General features: G+C 42.4%; 1 protein-coding gene across 6 annotated transcripts in view; it reads left to right on the top strand.

Moving 5' to 3' along the window:
* The window catches only part of STS (steroid sulfatase), a 292,612-nt gene that overhangs the window by 149,790 nt on the left and 122,207 nt on the right, over positions 1 to 20,615 (top strand). For all 6 annotated transcript variants that reach the window (XM_050777487.1, XM_050777490.1, XM_050777485.1 and 3 more), the window contains 2 exons: positions 5,279 to 5,416; positions 18,522 to 18,681. In XM_050777487.1, the coding sequence (XP_050633444.1) occupies positions 5,279 to 5,416; positions 18,522 to 18,681 (298 nt within the window). The remainder of the gene's footprint in view (positions 1 to 5,278; positions 5,417 to 18,521; positions 18,682 to 20,615) is intronic.

A 20,615-nucleotide genomic window follows, 5' to 3' on the forward strand; every position in this document is an offset into this window, starting at 1 on the left:
GACTTAGTGGCAGAGGATCCCAGTGAAAAGCCAGAGACTTGGGTTTCAAAGCAAGTCTGCTTAAGTCAGGACCTAGAAGCAAGAGCTTTAGCACTTAGTCCTGTGCTATGGCACCTCACTCACCTAAGACCTCGAATTCTGCTTTCGTGTTTGAAACCCTTCTCTCTCGGCACTGTGTAGCTCAGTGCCTGACTCTTAATAGTAGCTTAATGCTTGTTTGTGGGCTGAATAAATGGAATGACAGGACTTTCTAGAATTTAGGCTTCCTTGGCAACCCACATCCACACTTGACAGAGGAAAGATCCAGATTTTTGCATTTCCAAGGTTGCTTCTTTGGGACTGCCAAAGGTCTGGTTAGGAAACCCTCACTTTGATAAGCTTGTTCTTATTATCTCCAGTTAAATAACACAGTGCTCTTGAAATGGCTTATTTTCTATATTTGTTTCATTCAGAAAACAAAGGGAGAAAGCTTTGGAGATAGAACATTTCATTTACAAGCTATAATGCAGCTCACCATCGGCAATTCAAAACTATCATTCTGTATATATCAGTATCATTATATCTTGAGAACCTTACTGAAAAATAATATTTGCAGACCTCTGATTTGTAATAGATTGCTCTGAAAGCAAAAATAATACAGCAGCATTTCTTCTTATGGGAGATTTCTGTTCACAGTGTTTATGAGGGAAACATGTTAGACCTTTGTAGGATCAATGTTACAAAAAATTAAATGTCAAAGGGGCTCTGGGATTTACAAATGAGATTCTGGCGTAAGACCTAAGTAGTATGGGATCCAGACTGTATCTTTTGGGAAAGAATGGACTAAAAGGAAATTAGAAAACTGACCATTTCTCAGGAAGTTGAGCTAAATATTCTACCATGCATACATGCATGGCAGCCTCAGCCACTTTCTCTTGTACTAATGATCCCAGCCCAGTTGAATAGGACACCTTTAATGAAAGTGATCACTCCAGGCAACGAAGAAGAAACTTTGATGAGGACATGTTAAATATCATGGTCATTGGAAATATTGGAATTTGGAGGGAATATCCAGGGAGAAGTATTAAGATGGGGAAGGATGCAGGATATTTCAGTTGAGAGAATCTGCATAATAAATGCAGCTGTAAATTTGTCTGTAGTTAAAAATAGGCAAGAGGAGAAACTGTAAGTAGGATGTAGCTGGCCTTGGCTTTGGGGATAAGAGCTGTCCCTGAAAAACTCTGTGGCACTGCAGCCTTTAGCACACAGCCTGTGTAACGTGGGCACTTCATAAATCCATGTTGGATGAATGCATGAGGAAGTCTAAGAGTCAAAATTGCATTTGAAAGGCATTTAAAAAATTAACAGAAGGAGGCTGAGGCAAGGGGATTGCCTGAGCCCAAGGGTTTGAGACTAACCTGGGCAACAAACTGAGACCCAATCTCTACAAAGGATACAAAAAAAAAAAAAAAAAAAAAAAAAAAAATAGCCAGACATGGTGATATCAACTCACGTGTAGTCCCAGCTACTTAGGAGGCTGAGGTGGGAGGATCACTTCAGCCCAAGAGGTAGAGGTTGTGGTGAGCCATGATTGTGACACTGCACTTCAGCCTGGGAGACAGAGTAAGACCGTCTCAAAAACAACAAAAGTAATAGACTATTTTTGAGCAGTTTTATGTTTACAGAAAAACTGAACAGAAAGTACAGAGTTTTCATACACTCTCCCCTGCACACAGTTTCCTTATTATATACATTATGTATTCATGTGGTACATTTGTTACAATTGAGCCAACATTAATAAGTTGTGATTAACTGAAGTCCATAGTTTCCATTAGGGTTCACTCTTCGTGTTGTATGTTCTGTGGGTTTGGACAAAGGTGTAATGGCATGGATCCACAATTACAGGATCATACAGAGTAGTTTCACTGCCCCCAAATTCCTCTGTGCTCCGCCTCTTCATCCCTCCTTTCTCCCAAGCCGACAGTAATGACTGATCTGTTTACGGTCTGTATAGCTTTGCCTTTCCCAGAATGTCCCATAGCTGGGATCATACAGTATGTAGCCTTTTCAGATTGACTCCTTTCACTAAGAAATATCTTAAGATCCTTCCATGCTTTTCATGGCTTTATAGCTCACTTCATTCTAGCTCTGAATAATGTTTCATTGTCTGGATGTACCACAGTTTATTTTTCCATTCAACTGCTGAAGGGCAGTTTCGCTGCATCCAAGGTTTTGGCAATTATAAATAGATATGGTATAAATATTTGTGTGTGGGTTTTTGTGTGCACATGAATTATTACGGGAGACACATTTTTATAGGAAATTTCTTTGCAGCATTTTCTTTGTGCAGATACTTCTGCATATAGAAAGATGAATTTTGTTTCAAAGGAAGGTGTATGGTCATATGCCTTTCACTAAATACTAACTACAATACATGGAAGCAAATTCCTAAGTCCTCTGCTACCTGCCTAATCTGTGTTATTTTACACAGAAGTTGTTGTATGAGCAAAAGGGGACATTTTTCTTTCAAAGTATAAATGGGGGTTATAGCGCCTTATTGCTTCCTTCTATTTCAAGTCATTAAGCTAATTACCATTTTCAAAGTAATTAGGCTTAAATTAGTGTCTCAGCCAAACAACCCCAAGCCCAAGTGCACAGGTGGTTTGCTTAGCTGCACCAGATAACACCATAATAAATGTCTGCCTGATCATGATTTATCACGGGAGACAAATTGCTAAAACGGCCCTCGGGTGTCTTATTTTTTGGTTCTGAGTATGACATTTACATATATGGTGTGGGTTCTGGGAATGTTTATCATTTGAGTTAAAAATTGAGAAACATTGAACATACTCTAGCCCGTGGCACTTGCAATCAAATAGCAAAAATATGCCTTTGCACAAATGACTTGGGTGTTGTTTTTGCATCAGAAATCATCTCTGCCACCTCCATGGGCAGCTCACTCTGCAGTCCTTCTCCTTCCCCTTTTCGGAACCAAGTACGTGTGAGTACAACCTGGAGTGAAGGGTCTGGCCCTGCAGGGTGTGATCTACCTGCTGGGTAGGATGTATTCCAAATCCTATATTTAATTATTTCTACCACAGAGGATGCCTGGGGCCATTGTAGAATATCAGTTGTTGTGGACATCCTAGTGTGACTAAGAGCCCACCCAAAATTTGATTCCCATGTCGAGACCAGTGACAGCACGCACACACTAAGAGGATATGAAAAGGCTTGTTACTCATATAATGTGGCTTTCTAAGGACAGCAGGTGATATGGTTTGGCTGTGTCCCCACCCAAATCTCATCTTGAATTGTAGCACCTATAATTCCCATGTGTTGTGGGAGGGACCCGGTGGGAGATAATGGAATCATGGGGGCGATTCCCCCCCCCCGCCCACTGTTCTCATGGTAATAAATAGATTTCACAAGATCTGATGGTTTTATGAGGGGGTTTCCCCTTTCGCTTGGCTGGCTCTCTCTCTTGCCTGCCGCCATGATTGTGAGGACTTCCCAGCCACGTGAAACTGTCAGTCAATTAAACCTCTTTTTCTTTGTAAATTACCCAGTCTTGGGAGTGTCTTTATTTGCAATGTGAGAACAGACTAATACAGCAGGTTACTAAACCAGTACAAAAAATAGCTTGAGAGAGCACAGAAAAGAAACGGATTCTGCTTTTATGGTGATTAGGACTTGGGGCTGGGATAAGGGTCTCTTGCATGCAGACAGGGGCTTGCATAGTTCCAACCTCCCACTGGCGGTGAAGGAGGGAGCACCCAGGGTTTCTTATCAGCCTGAGTGGCATGAGAAGAAGAGGGAGAGATGAGGCTTAAAAACTCTTGGCACTCAAACGTTAAGAAGTGGAGTCAGGCTCTGATATACCAATCAAAGCCTAGCAGTATGCAATGACTTATTAAATTAAATAAGCAGCATATGACTATGTAGAGCCCTGTGGAAACTGTACATTGTATACCTCTAGTTTGTCATCATTGTCTTCTGATTTGAGAGCTGGGTGATAACTTCCTAATCAGAAAGTCCAGGTTTCAGCTCCTTCTTCAAACTTCAACTTTCCTCTATTTTTTTCTTACAGAAAATTATAAGCATATGCAGATATGGAATAGTACAGTTAAACCTCCATATGCCCTTCACTCATATTTAACAGTTATTAACTCCTGGCTAATCTTGTTGAATCTATATCCCAGACTCATTTATTCTTGTCCTGCATTCTTTTGAAGAAGACAGCAGCTATCATCTTCTTCACCACCTCCATTTCATCCTCAGGTATTTCAGGATGTATCTCTACAATATTTTTTTTCTCTCTGGTGTATGTTTTACTCCTCTGTGATTCTCGCTGAGTCTATCTACTCATCTGTTCAGGATTTGAGCATTTTGAGTTTTCAATCAGATTTGATTCTTACTTTCTGGTTCTCCCACTTCCCAACTATCTGAACTTGAACAAGTTGCCCTTTTACAGCATTGTTGATCTACCCCTAAAATGAAGCTAGTGCTATTTACTCATAGGGTTCAGTGTGTTCTAAACAAGATAATATGTAATAAAATTCTCTACGTGTAGACAGTGCTCAACAGATGGTAGCAATTATTGTTACTATTATTGTTGTTGCTATTATTTTTTGAGGGGTTATCTGGGGGTGGTATACAGTGTTAGTTTTGGGGAAAGAAGGTGAGGACAAGAAGAATGTTGATATTTGTGATGAACAGTTTAGACTTGGGGAATAACTCCTGGTTCTTCCTCTATCAGTGAGGAATATTGATATTCATGTGAGGGATAGTTTAGATTTGGATATCTACCGTAAATATTAAAAGAGAATATTCTCATAAAATATCTATATACATATTTGTTCACATAAGAGGAACATCACTGGTTTAGTTTTCCCATCCAATAAGGAAAAATGATAGACTTCTTTATAGCCTTAGGGCCAACACCAGCTGGTGAGAACAACCTTTCAGCTTCTTTCTTCTGGCACCTGCCTCCAAGTGGCTCCCCATCAATGGACCTGGTACTTATAGAATACTTTCTCAGGTCTCCCTGCAGAATCACTTCATGATACCCAGAGGTTCAAATGGTCCTTCTAAATGGCACTCAAGTCAATGAATCTTGGTGTCTATTCTAAGAACACAGCCACAGCCAGTCTTGATTGCATCACGTCTCATGTTGGGATAAAATCCAATTTGTAAGAACATTTACTTCCACCTTGAGAAATTAGCTGCCCATTGAGTAGGGCAACCATCTCCCTTTGCTTTGTGAATATGCGTTTTTACATGGAGTCTTTTTCCCCTCCAGGGCAGATCTTGAACCTTCTAGATGAGCTGAGATTGGCTAATGATACCCTCATCTACTTCACATCGGACCAGGGAGCACATGTAGAAGAAGTGTCTTCCAAAGGAGAAATTCATGGCGGAAGTAATGGGATCTATAAAGGTGAGAAATGCTGGGATGGACAAGCTCTAGCCTCTTAGCTCATCTGCTGGTCACTTTTATTATTATATTTGCTCATAGTCCTTCTCCCATGGAAGCTGGGATCTGGGCTGCCTCATTCACCACTGTGTCCTAGTGCCTTGAATAACCATGGAGTAGGCATTCAGTAAGAACTTACTAAATGAATAGGGATATGGTTTGGCTGTGTCCCCATCAAAATCTCATCTTCAACTGTAGCTCCCATAATCCCCACATGTCTTGGGAGGCACCCAGTTGGAGGTAATTGAATCATGGGGGCGGGTCTTTCCTGTGCTGTTCTCGTGATAGTGAGTAAGTCTCATGAGAACTGATGGTTTTATAAAGGGCAGTTCCCCTTCACATGCTCTCTTGTCTGATGCCATGTAAGACGTGCCTTTGCTTCTCCCTCACCTCCCACCATGATTGTGAGGCCCCATAGCCATGTGGAACTGTGAGTCCGTTAAAACTTTTTCTGTATAAATTACCTAGTCTCAGGTATTTCTTCATAGAAGTATGAAAATTGACTAATACAAATAGTGAACACTTCTCAGATTTCTCTTCCTTCTGTTTCCTTCTCTCCCTATTTCTTCCCTTTCTCCTAAAATATCATCCCTTACATGGGACCAGAATAACTTCCTTAAGATTTTCTTTTAGTTGAGTTTAGAGTTTGCCTTTTCCTCATACTACAAGATTTCCTGTGTTCTCAGAACAGAACAGTTAAACTCCAATGTCTGGCTTCATTTCCATCCCTCTCCTAAGTCAAGGTCACCCTGAAGGAGGCTCTTCCTCCCTCCCTTTTTCTCTGCCTACAGGCAAGTAATAAATGTCAATGGAATGGATAAATTAACTCTATAGATGGCTTCTGCAGAAGTGTGGGGGTGGGGGATCATATTTTCCAGAGTGTTCAAGAATATAGACTTTTTTTTCATGTGCAGAGAAATGCTTTTAAAATTCCCTGATGGCTGCATGGAAGGCACTGCTCTTCGGGCATTTTTTCCTTACGCTAAGGCCAAATTCCAAACACGCGGCCTGAGTCCATGTCACTTATGAGTTGCTTCTTACAGTCACTGATTTTGACGTCTCTTTCCCTCATTCAATAATGCAGCTTTCAGAGAGCAATTGATACTTTTATTGTGAGAAAAAAATAGTAGTGACTGACTCTGGTAGCTTATTACAAGGTAGTTATGTTCAAATGATGTTGGCAAACATCGTCATTGGCTTCCCAAGAGTAGGCAAAGCTGCCCCTTCATGCTAGTGTCAGTATTTAGTCCTCCAGCAGATAGCCACAGCCTTTTCACCTTTGAAAGAAGATCACATTAGTCTTGTTTATATATTCATGCATTTGGTTGAATTTGACTGACATGCATTTATATATTGATTCTATAGAACATGCCAGGCACAGGGCTAGCTGATAGGGTATAAAGGCAAGAAATAAACGGCCTCCGACTGCTACTAATTTACATTCTACTAGAAGCTAGTAGCTTAAATTCTACTAAAAGACATAATGCCTCTAAATTCTACTAGAATTCTACTGGTTTTTAAGATAGAGATATAAGAGACCGCTTCAGTGTAATATACTGGTAAGGGAACTGTTAAAGTATGGTAAAGGCAGTTAGCCCAACTTGGGAATTGAGAGAACCTTCCAGGAGGAACTGACATTTTGCAGGTTGACGTTTTGCATTGTTGGCTAGGAGAGGACAGGTGGGAAGTATACAGTGGGCAGGTGTGAAATACTTATGGGGAATGAAAATGCAGCTCAGTATTTCTAGGGATGAAAGTGTAGCAGGGTGCAGTGGCTCATACCTGTAATTTCATCACTTTGGGAGGCCAAAGCAGGAGGATCGCTTGAGCCCAGGAGTTCGAGACCAGTCTGGGTAACATAATTAGACCCCATCTCTAAAAAAAAAAAAAAAAAATTTAAAATTAATCAGATGTGATGGCATGTGCTTGTAGTCCAGCTACTCCAGAGGCTGAGATGGGAGGATCAGTGGAACCTGGGAGGTGGAGGCTGCGGTGAGACTTGATTGCACCACCGCACTCCAGCCTGACTGACAAAGTGAGATCCTGTCTCAAAAAAAAGTGTGAGCAAGGTCTGACAGTGTCAGGTCATGGAGACTTGGTATCATGTCCGGGCATTGAGCTCTGCCTTGTGGGTTATCTGAGCTGGGAGCAGGGACCAGACAGATGGGTTAACATTAGCAAACACCCTGAAAATGGAAGGGCCATTTGGAATGATTGGGACTGTCCACTTCAACAGAGAATGCAACTGCTGGATCACTACCGTCTCAGGCATTGCCATAAGCAGAGTGATTTCATTGCATTGGCTTCAGTTGACAAAATGTATGACCTTAATACTACACAGTTAAATGTGGCAGAGCTTGCACATGTTGTTGAAAAAGTCACATGGACAGGCAGGAGATTGTGATCCCGTAATGGGAGGCTTGAATTTCTCACTTTTGAGATGGGCATGATTGAAGCTGTGTGGTTAAGCGTGCTCTGCAGGAGAGAAAGGTTGGGATTCTGGGACAGCAAAGAGGTGGGAAAGTGAGAAGGATGTGGCCATGGTGGGTAAACTGGGCCCTGTGAGGGCAGGGAGTGGGCATAGCTCATGCTTATGGGCTCATTTTCTTTGATGACATTCAGGGAGAGTTTCTCTTTTGATAGTCAAAGGTCAAGCCGTTTAGTATATGACTCTGGTGGAGAAAATTTTAGGAATGCAATTTATTAGGGAAATGAAGCATGTAGCAAAATAGAGACCAGAAAAGGTTAGAAATAGGAATTTGTAATCACAGTCACCTGTAGGCTTCTGTTTTTTTCCCACAGCAATACTCTTCATTAATTCATTATTTCATTTGTTACACAAAATATATTGAGTACCATCTATTTGGAAGGGATTACACTATTCAGTTGATTTAACAATGCATTGGACAGTTTGTTCTCAAATACTGTTGATCCTGTTGGAATGAGACATGCATAGAATTGGTTGTCATATGTCCCATAAACTTGAACTTGAAAAATACTGTGGAAATTGAAAGTAGGAAAATAATACCTTATCATAGAAGGCTTAATGAAATCGGAGAGGCTTGTTATCTAGGCTTTTAAGGAGCTTTGTAAATGATTTGGGTGTGGGGGCTGTATTAGTCAGGGTTCTCTAGAAGGACAGGACTAATAGGATAGATGTCTGTATGAAAGGGAGTTTGTTAGGAGAATTGACTCACACAATCACAAGGTGAAGACCCACAATGGGCTGTCTGCAAGCTGAGGAGCCAGGAAGCCAGTCTGAGTTCCAAAACCTCAAAAGTAGGGAAGCTGATAATAGTGCAGCCTTCAGTCTGTGGTCGAAAGTCCAAGAGCCCCTGGCAAATCACTGGTGTAAGCCCAGGAATCCAAAAGCTGAAGAACTTGGAGTCTGATGTTCGAGGACAGGAAGCATCCAGCAAGGGAGAAAGATGAAGCTAGAAGACTTAGCCAGTCTAGTACTTCCACGTTCTTCTGCCTGCTTTATTCTAGCCACGTGGGCAGCTGATGAGATGGTACCCACCCAGATCGAGGGTGGGTCTGCCTCTCCCAGCCCGCACTGACTCAAATGTTAATCTCTTTTGGCAACACCTTCACAGACACAGCCAGGAACAATACTTTACATCCTTCAATCCAATCAAGTTGGCACTTAATATTAACCATCCCAGGGTCAAATCCTAGCAGAGCAACCATCAAGAGGGAGCAGCAGAACTTCCCAGAGAGCAGAGGATGAGCTGTTGACCAGGACATTTTCGTGGGACTCAGCTCAACCAAGGTGTGATGTTGGAAAGGTGAACCCCAGTCAGGACATGCTTAGCTTCACATTCCAGAGTAAGATATATTTTTTAGTTTTTCATTCTTGCGGACAATATTAAGTAGGAGTTCAATTAAGTGACAAGAAAAATGTTAGTAGACGTTGCTGTGACACTTCCCCCCGATACTGATGGATTTAATATTATGGAGTAAGGTCCAAGTTGGTGTGCTCACCCTACCCCCAAAAAATCAAAATTTAGTAAATTAGAACAGGACTGGCCTAGCTGTAGCATGTGGGCCTAATGCAAACCAGCCCTTGATTTTCTAAATAAAGTTTTATTGAAACCCAGCCATGCTCATTTGTGAATGTCTTATTCCTGGCTGCTGCTTAATTACAACAACAGAGTTGGCTCTTTAGAGAAAAAGTTTGCCAACCCTTGACTCAGATTCCTTAGTAGTTGGATGTATTGCTTGAGGAGTCATTCTTAATCATTTGAGCTGTGTCAATTAATTTTAAGGATATTCTTCAATTCTTGACCTGTTGTTTAACAACTGATATCACCAGGTTCCTTATTTTTGCCCTCATAATAGGTGGGTAATACACTGGTGGAACCTGAAAAATATTGTTATATTTCCCATCTGCAATTCATGGGTTTTAGTCTTTGGCATGAATAAATCAAGGAGAGTGTAAAATGTAGCATCTTGTGTGAGAAAACATTTCGCGTGAATTATCATCACACACTTCAACGGGGTTTGCCTCAATTCAGAGAATTAGTGTTATTTCGGATGGGAAGATTTGAGGAGAAAAATGAAAAACAGAATATTTCATAAAACTCTGCCCAGATCAAGCATAAGAATGACTAGCATATGCTCTTGCCATTAAAAGTGATTTGACCTGCTGTGTGGGAGCATTCAGAAGGACAAAAATAGAAGCCTGGTTTGCAAACAGCTGTTTCTAACAAGAGTCTTGGAGTAAATTGTAGAAGAATCCTTGCTACTCTTGCCTAGAGAGATTGAGTAACTCAGCCATCATCCTTCTGTGATGAGAACATCATCACAACATGCCATCAGGATGTTAAAAGTGTGAGTTGGACAATTACTCTACTAAATTTTAAACTTAGCCCATGGCTTTTTCTCTGCTTATAAATTTTCAGAAAAAATAATTCATACTCCTTCACCTTTTTTTTTTTTTTTTTTCTTTCCCCCATATCCCATTCTCCAACTTTCCTAAGTTAATTTCTGCTTCAAAACCCAAGTCAAAACCTATTGGTACAGGGCAGGTTTGCCCAGGTAAAAGACATTTCTTTTGATTTTTGTTGGTACTTAATCAAAGTTATCTGTGGGCATATCTTTGTTTGTTTGTTTGTGGCAGGGTTTCACTTTGTCACCCAAGCTAGAGTGCAGTGGCATGATCACAGCTCACTACGGCCTCAACCTCCTAGGCTTACTCAATCTTCCTGCCTCATCCTCCCATGTAGCTGGGACTAGAGGCATGCACCACCATACCTGACTATTTTATTTCTTATTTTTTGTAGAGACTGGGTCTCACTATGTTGCCCAGACTGGTCTCAAACCCCGACCTCAAGTGATCCTCCTACCTTAGTCTCCCAAAGTGTTGGGATTACAGGTGTGAGCCACTGTGCCTGGCCTCTGGATATATCTAAGCTGTCTTTTGAGACTTTTAATTTCTGTAGGGCAAGGTCCCTGTTCACTGTGTTCTCTCTGGGATTCTGTTGGCATACAATCACAGTTCTCAGTGAGTATTATCTGAGCTATCTTTTGAGGCTGTGAGTTTCTGTAGGGCATAATCTCCATGGTATACCTTTGTGTCCCATTTAGGGATGTGAAAATCAGTAAAGCCTAGCATTTGGCAGGACAGGTTCTAGAACTATACCTAATACCATCAATTACTGGCTGTGTAACCTTTGCCAAAGTTTTCTTGGCTGTGAAATGGGTTACTTGCCTTGCAGAGTGATGGTGAGAATCAAGAGTTAATATTTAAGTCATGAGTTTGAATGGTTTGGGGTACATGTGAAACTCCATCATTAGTCCTGATCATAGCAAGTCAGTGCTTATTAAATGTCTGCTGAATGAATGAAGCATCCCGTGTCTACCCTCTGAGTTCCTCTGAACTCTGCTCAATGATAATGTGAGTGGTGCCTGGGAGAGCAGATTTTGGTGCTTTTTCAGCCTGACAGACACATTTGGCGCATCTCATTTTCAACGCAATATCGCAGGAGGAAGGAGACTGAAAGCTACACCATCTGACAAACAAGGGCACTTGCTCATCAACACATGCCTGCAAATGTGTGATCATACTTCCTCCAACATGTTTTTCCATAGGCAGTGTGTGCTCGGATGTGTTCATCATCTGTTAAAAAAATTTTAAAACATTTTTTTGCCATGACTGTTGTAAAATCTCTCCCTTTATAGCTTTAGAAAATTGCACAAGATTATGTTTATGGATACATTTCTTTAGGACCTGAATATAGACTCAGAACTATTAATACAAGATGGGAATCTTGTGATGTTCCACATAGTGGGTTCAGAGCTTCCAACAGAGCATTTCACAAGTGTGACAATTTTGTTAACACTAGCTGCAGACGAAACCATGCCTGGTGCTACCATTCAGGTGGTCAGTAGGTGGCTAGATCTAGGGGCTACAGGCACATAGTCCCATGCCTGCAATAGAGGTGCTCTGTGCATCTTACCTGAGCAGAGGTAAGCCGCTTCTTTGCACCCAGACAGAAGTGTTGCCACCAGGTGGCCATTTGTGGCTTGGAGCTCCTTTGGGGATCTGGAATCTCTGGCAGGCTGTGATATTTCCAGGGCCTCTGCAGGAGATTTGTTTTATTTTGTTTTGCTTTCAACGTGGTTATACATCAAGCCATGTTCTTATAGGATGTCTCTTCCATCACCCGGAGTTCTGGGATATTAGCAAATTCCTCAGAGGGGAATAGATCACTGGCACTTGGGTTGTAAAATACACAGACCTTGGATGTGCCTGTGGATTTTTGTGAAACTATGTGCTTGGTTTTCTGTTTTTTAAGACCTGTTGTCTCTCTGTCACCCAGGCTGGAGTGCAGGGGCACAGTCATAGCTCACTGCAGCTTCAAACTCCCAGGTTCAAGCAGTCCCCCCCGAGTAGCTGGGACTACAGGTGTGTGCCACCATACCTGGCTAATTTTTTAAATTAATTTTTTGTTTTGTTTTGTTTTGTAGAGATGGCATCTCACCACGGTGCCGAGACTGGTCTTGAACTCCTGGTCTCAAGCAACCCACCTGCCTAGGCCTCTCAAAGTGCTGGAATTACAGGCATGAGCCCCTGCACCCAGCCACTATCTGCTGTTTAAGGGCCATGTTTTTCAGCCACTCTCTCACATGGCTCTACAGCCAGATGCATCCCTTGGCTTCCCCTGGTGAGCCCTAGTAAACCATCCTTGGACATTGCCTTTCACCTTAAAGATGATGCACAGATCAACTCCTGGGAGGGTACGAAATTCACTCAGTGCCTCAATCCTTAATTCTGCTGTTCAGATGTATCTTTCTGAGTTTCGACATAGGCTGTAGAAACTAAATGTGGTTTACAAATATGGTGTGATCCTCTTCTCTCAGGACATAGAAAACTTGGCACCAGTGCTCTTGCTGCAAAGATAAAGTGATATCGGACAACTGTTTAAATTCACAGGCTTGGCCGGGCGCGGTGGCTGAAGCCTGTAATCCCAGCACTTTGGGAGGCCGAGACGGGTGGATCACGAGGTCAGGAGATCGAGACCATCCTGGCTAACACGGTGAAACCCCGTCTCTACTAAGAAATACAAAAAAAAAAACTAGCCGGACGAGGTGGTGGGCGCCTGTAGTCCCAGCTACTCAGGAGGCTGAGGCCGGAGAATGGCGTGAACCCGGGAGGCGGAGCTTGCAGTGAGCTGAGATCCGGCCACTGCACTCCAGCCTGGGTGACAGAGCGAGACTCCGTCTCAAAAAAAAAAAAAAAATAAAATAAAATAAAAAAATAAAAAAATTCACAGGCTTTGGAGTCAGACAAACCTGGATTTGTATCTGTAACTCTACTGCTTACTAAATAAGTGACCGTCAGCACATAACTGAAGTTCTCTCAGCCTCAGATTGTACAACTATGTTATATATTTCATATATATTATAATGAAAATGTTATGAATGAGTTTAGATTGATGGAGAATTACAAAGGTAGTACAGAGGTCTATTTTTCACCCAGCTATCTGCAATCTTACCATCCTACACAACTATGGTGTCTTTGTCAAAATTAACCTTCCCATGTTACCAGCTTTCCCATTAATGCCCTTTCTCTGTTTCGGAATCCAATACACAATGCCACGTTGCATCTAGAAGATTAACTTTGAGAGGGTGCTTTTTCCTGATTTTAATAGTTTGGTTTTTGTTCCCATTTATTTATGCTGTTTTATTTAAAACAAGGGGGCAATATTTGTATATCTAAACCATTCATGAAACCAGCCCTTTTTTGTTCTATAACAATCACTTATTTTGTTGTTGTTAGATTTAAAGTGAAGATGGTGTGAGTTTGATCAAGTAGCAGGATAAGCAGGTGAAAATTTTATGAGTTTGATGGAACAAAAGGAAAACTAGACTGTAATTCACACATTGAGATTCCTCCCAAAGCTCTGCTTTCAACTGCTTGAATGAACTACGGCAAAGTAGTTAAACTTCCCATTTGTTGGCTGTGATCTCTGTGAAGCAGGAATCACAGTATCTGTCAGAGAATTACCTTCAAGTGATGTTGAAAAGATAAAATAAGGGGAAGAGTTTTAACTTTCTTAGGAGGCCATCACAGAAACTACAAAGTATGATGTGAACTTCCATAGGAATCTCCCCTAAGTGACTGGGCATGTAGAATGTCTGAATGTCTGCAAAGGTCAGAGCCTGCTGAGGAGAGGAATTCAGTCTACAGTCTTCAGCTGTAAGAAATGAGCTTTTAACTATTCACAATAGCAAAGACATGGAGTCAACTGAAATACCCATCAACAGTGGACTGGATAAAGAAAATGTGGTACATACACACCATGGAATACTATGCAGCCACAAAAAAGAATGAGATCCTGTCCTTTGCAGCAACATAGATGGAGCTGAAGGCCATTATCCTAAAAGAATTAATGCAGGGACCAAAAACCAAATTCTGCATGTTCTCACTTACAAGTGGGAGCTAAACATTGAGTACACATGGACACACAGAAGGGAACAACAGACACTGGGGCCTACTTGAGAGTGGAGGGTGGGAGGAGGGAGAGGACTGAAAAACTACATATCAGGTACCATGCTGGTTACCTGGGTAATGAAATAATCTGCACACCAAACTCCCAAGACATGCAGATTACCTATATGACAAACCTGCATATGTACCCCTGAACCTAAAATAAATAAGAATAAGTACATAAACAAATACATAGATAAATAATGTGACATCTGAAAAACACACGAAACACACTAGCGCAGATAGCGCAGAATGCAATAAAAGGAGGCATTCCTGTAAAGGTTAAAAAAAAAAAAAAAGACAGAGAGATGAGCTTTTAACAATGGAGATTTGCTTCAGGACCCCTGAAACCTCTGTCTCTAGTAATTTGCTTCCTAAGTGGCGTTTATTTCCAGTGTGACTCACACATGATATTCCTGAGAGGAATGAGCATTTTTTCATTGGCTTCATTCTCACTTAACTGTCTATTTAATGCTTCACACCAATTGTTTAAAACAGCCTCTTTTTTGAGTAGCTGAACTTCAGCTCCACTCCCTTTGTCCCCAGTCTAACTTCCTGATGGCTACTTCAGTACCACTTAGCTCTGTGCTGTCTTTGTCATAAAGGGTGAGGAAGCAGTGTTTATTCCCCCAGCCATGGGTCACCTGCCCAGCTGGAGTGACTTCAGGCCTGTCCTGTCTAAGCCCTATACTGGAGCGCTTGGTCTCCATCCCTCAACGGGAGGTGTTGGTCATATAGGGGCCACAGGAAAACTGTCCCTTTGCCCTCTGAAGGTTTGCGAAAAATCTGCTGACAAAGGCAACTGAGAAAAGGCACACAAATTTATTAACACGCATGGAGCCTTACAAAATAGATCTCAAAGAAATGGCTAGAGGGTTGATGCTTTTATACCATCTTGAGGTTACAGAAAGAATGGGGCCTTGCCTCGTGGCCACACAGGTTAAGAGAGGGGAGAAGAGGACGCCTGGCTAGCAGAGGTGGTCTTGTTATGCAGATGAAACCTCCTGTGTAGCAGTCCCCAGAGAGAAGAGATGGTGAATGTTTCTTGCAGAACTTTAAAGGTGTGAGTCTCTCAGTTCATCTTTCCTAGATCAGACAAGGGAGGCCTTCAGAGAAAGCCTGGCTGCCTCAATGCAGATTTTCTCTCTCTCTTCTTTTTTTTTTTTTCTGAGACAGATTCTCACTCTGTCATCCAGGCTGGAGTGCAGTGGCAAGATCTTGGCTCACTGGAACCTCCACCTCCCGGGTTCAAGCAATTCTCATGCCTCATCCTCCCAAGTAGCTAGGATTACAGGTGCCTGCCACCACGCCTGGCTAACTTTTGTATTTTTAGTAGAGACATGCTTTTACCATGTTGGCCAGGCTGGTCTTGAACTCCTGACCTCAGGTGATCCACCCGTCTCAGCCTCCTAAAGTGCTGGGATTACAGGTGTGAGCCACCACGCCCAACCAGATTTTCTCTACAGATTCAAATCTCCCCCACAAAAGACAGTTTTGCAGGGCTGCTTCTGTTTGCAGACCCTCTGAACATCCACCTCAAAATATGTTAAAGAAGAGTATTTTGGGGTGAAATGTTTTGGTTCCTTCAATGACCATCTTCTGAGATTATCTGCTGACATTCTGATCCACTCTGAACTCAGTCTTTCTGCCTCTGCCAGTACCCTTTCAATGCTGTATTTAATTATATTCTAATTGCCTCATAGGCACAAAGCCTGTTTCCTCAACTCTCCTGGTAAGAGCCATCCTGGTAATAAAATAATAACAATGATGATAATAGCCATTTTTTGTGCCCTTCCTCTCTTGCAGGCACTGAGCTTGGCAGTTGGGATAATCATTCCATATAATACTCGCATGGAAACGTTGTGGGAATGTGAGACCCAGATAGCTGAAGCTGTTTTCTCAAATGCAAAGGGCTGGTGTATCTGTTTCCTATGTCTGCTGTAATCATTTACCACAAATTTAGTGGTTCAAAACAACATGATTTTTTTTTTAAATTTTAGATTCAGCGGGTACTTGTGCAGGTGTGTTACATGGGTATATGGCATTATGCTGAGGTTTGGGGTTCTAATGATCCTGTCATCCAAGTAGTGAACATAGTACCTGATAGTTTTGCACTCCTTGGCCTCCTCCTGCTCTCCTGCCAGTAGATCCCAGTGTCTATTGTTGCCATCTTTATGTTTATGAGTACTGAATGTTTAGCTCCCACTTATAAGGAAGAACATGCAGTGTTTGATTTTCTGTTCCTGCATTAATTCACTTAGGATGATGGCCTCTAGCTATACCATGTTGCTACAAAGGACAATATTTTGTTCTTTTTTATGGCTGTGTAGTATTCCATGATGTATATGTGCCACATTTTCTTTATCCAATCCCTGTTGATGGGCACCTGGATTAATTCCACGTCTGCTATTGTGAATAGTGCAGCAATGAACATACAGGTACAGGTGTCTTTTTGGTAGAATGATTTATTTTCCTTTGGGAATAACCATGAATTAAATGGGTCCTCAGGGTGTTGGCAGGGCTGTTTCTTGCTGAAGGCTCTAGGGGAGAATCTTATTCCTTGCCTTATCCAACTCCTAGCGCCTGCCTGCATTCCTGGGCTTGGGGTACCCTTCTCTGCCTTCAAAGTCAACAGCGTAGCATCTACCAGCCTCTCTCTGTGATTATACCCCTCCACTTCTCTGACTCCCTCTTTCCCTTGAAAGGACCCTGTCTACAAAAAGAGTCAGACTCTGTAAAACGTTTGAAGAGATTTATTCTGAGCCAAGTAGACACAGGCCCAGGAGATCCTGCGAACATGTACCCAAGCTGCTCTGGCTACAGCTTGATTTATACATTTTAGGGAGACATAAGGCATCAGTCAATACATGTAAGATGTACATTGTTCAGTCTGGAGTCAGAGTCGGGGGGTGGGGGGTGAGGAGGCTTCAGGTCATAGGTGGACTCAAAGAATTTCTGATTGGCAGTTGGTTGAAAGAGTTGATTTAAAGACCTGCAGTCGATAGAAGGGAGTGTCTGGGTTAAAATAAGGGGGTTGTGGAGGCCAAGGTTCTTATGATGCAGATGAAGCCTCCAGGGAGCAGGCTTTAGAGAGAATACATTGTACATGTTTCTTCTCAGACTTTAAAAGATACCAGACTCTTGGTCAGTTCAGTTCTCTCCCAGATCAGGGAAAAGACCCCGAAAGAGAAGGGGATTGTCTTGTAGGTTTTCCTCACAAGAGACAGCTGTGTGGGGTTATTTTGAAATGTCAAAGAAATATATTTTGGGGTAAACTACTTCAATTTCTATCAGGGCCTGCTGTCTGTGGTGTTGGTATCTTATTGCTACAAAGAGTCTGTTTTGTCTGTCTTAAGGTCTCTGTTTTAATGTTAATGCTGGTCAGTTGTACCTGAATTCCAAAGGAAGGAGGGCAAAATGAGGCATGTTCAATCCCCTCTTTCCATCATGGCCTGAACTAGTGTTTCAGGTTAAACCTTTGGAATGCCCTTTGCTGAGAGGAGGGGTCCATTCTGTTAGTCGAGGTGCTTAGGATTTTATTTTTTGTTTACAACCCTATGATTACATTGGATCCACTCAGACAATGCAGGGTAATCTCCTCATCTCAAAATCCTTAGTCACATGTTTAGAGTCCCTTTTGCCATATAAGGCAAAATACCCATTTCCCCAGGCTCCGGGCTCCAGGAATTTTGATGCGGACACTTGGGGGCACCATTATTTTGCCTACCACAGCTGGTGTCAAGTGGAAATGGAACTTGAATTCCCTGACTCCAGAGTCATTGATTTGAATCTTTGGTGACTCAAATCTTTGTTGCGTTGAGTCCCTCTGATTACAAAGTTTTTGTTCAAGATGCCATACAGTGCTGACCATGTCACGCATGGTGGTGACTGTGTCATATATATTCCTTTTTCCAATACAACATATACTATATTGCTCATGGAATACTCATGGATGGAATCTATGTAATTAGAGCAGTTGGTTATTCTACACTGAGCACAAAAGAGTCCATTGAAGTGAGCATTGAAAGCGTTGAAATCTCCCTGTTGCCTCTTACCTCTTTTTTGATCTTTTAGGAGGAAAAGCAAACAACTGGGAAGGAGGTATCCGGGTTCCAGGCATCCTTCGTTGGCCCAGGGTGATACAGGCTGGCCAGAAGATTGATGAGCCCACTAGCAACATGGACATATTTCCTACAGTAGCCAAGCTGGCTGGAGCACCCTTGCCTGAGGACAGGTACTCTGATGCCAGGGTGGTTGGTATTGTCGAGCTCTGATTTCACAGCCCAATATGCTCCGGTTTGCCTGCATAATGGTGTGGGGACCAAGGCCTTTGGCCCCCTGGAGTTTTCCTGAAAATCACGGGTCTGAGGCAGGTCAATTAGTAGGATAAAAGGAATATAAATTTACTTAACGTGTATACAGGAGGCTTCCAAAGGAAGACCTAAAGATACAGGGGAAATTGTTCATTTTTATGCTGTGGTTCAACAAAGTACGGGCAGTGTGTAGAAGTAGAATTGGAGGGAAAAGTCTGACCTCATGCTAACGGACTGAGTGGGGAAACCCAGCCAGGCCTGTCTATCTAGATGCGTCTTGGCCTCTCTGAGCAGTGTTCCTTCCTTCTGGGCATGGGACAGGGCCCTCTCCGGAGCAGGGGTCTTATGACCTACAGTCAAACAAGGTAGGTCAGAGGATTTATTTATGGGCAGTTTTTCCACGGAAAGGCAGGGGGAAAGTTGGATTCATACTTTTAGTTTTGATGATGGTTTTGGGGATCGCGGTTTTGGTTCTTATGGGGAAGAGGGATTCTAGTTTCTCTGGCACCTTGGGGTAGCGTGGGACTGAGAGCCAGGAGGGCAGGAGAAGGTCAGAGGAAAGCTGCCCTGAGGCCGCTGCTGAGGCCCTCTATTTGGAGTGTCACACTGCCTCCAGCTGGACTTGTTATCTCTGTCCAGTCTGGGGCTTTACTGGTGGGTTTGCCAATGTAAAAACCCCTCTGCCAATCTCTTTATCCAGAGGGAAATAAACTCAGAGGCACTGAAGGTTTTTAGTGACCAGGAAGGTGGATGGGTAGTGTTTAATTCAGCCTTGGTCTTTCAGCATTGTGCTCATGCTATTGTTCTCGTCTGTTCACCCCTCCATTGCTTGCCATTGTGCAGCTGGGCCACAACCTCTTTGACCTCTGACATTGGGATCCCACACCTTTTCCTTTGTCCACACTCAGCAGCCCTTTGCTGTAACAGTGAGAAATGCAGCCAGTTCCCCAGCTAACGCCCCATTTCCCAGCACGTCTTCACTGAGAAGTTCTAAATGAAATGTCTTTCTCTTAAATTTAAATACGACTTCATATGACATTGCCAGTGGTTTCTTCCTAAGTGTTATTACCAATCTGAAGAGTTTTAAGTGAAGCACACTGATTAATTGTTTTCATTAGTTTGGTGACAGACCAGGCTAATGTCACGCAGGCGGCTGCAAATCTTGTTTAAATTCAGCTACAATGAGAAGGAAGAGGAAAGGCGAAAGGAAAGACAAAAACAACTGCACTGCCAAAGCAAGTCCAGAGATAGATTTCCTCCCCCTCCTACTGTATTCGACCTTGTTTCCTTAGTGGTTTCAACTCTGCTTTAGATATACACTCTTCCTCAACACACACAGATACACACCAATGAGAAATGCAGCTTTGACAGTTCAGCTATTCTCAAACTTTGAGGTCTCAAAACCCCTTTTCATTTCTTCTATGATTGAGGACCCCAATGATCTTTTGGTTATGTGGGTTGTGTCAAGAGATGCTTGTTATATTAGTAATAAAAAATGAAATTTTTTAAGACACCAAAGTACTCCAAGCTCACATTCCATTGGCTAATACATCGATGATGTCATCATTCACCCTGTGGCCACTAGGAATGTTCACTGTACACTCCTGAAAGAGTGATAGTGAGAAAGACAAAGAGTGCCTTCCTGTTGTAAAGATAACACTGGCCTCACAGACCTCCTGAAAGGGTCCCAGAGAGTCTCTGGATCACGCTTTGAGACTAGCGGGTGCTATGGCTAAGAGTGGAGATTCTAGACCTGCACTGGTTGAATCCATATTCTTCTTCCTTTTTTTTTTTTTTTTTTTTTTTTTTTTTTTTTGAGATGGGGGTTTCACTCTGTCACCCAGGCTGGAGTGCA

This window comes from Macaca thibetana, chromosome X (genome assembly GCF_024542745.1).
Source record: "Macaca thibetana thibetana isolate TM-01 chromosome X, ASM2454274v1, whole genome shotgun sequence".
NCBI classification, from domain to species: Eukaryota; Metazoa; Chordata; class Mammalia; order Primates; family Cercopithecidae; genus Macaca; species Macaca thibetana.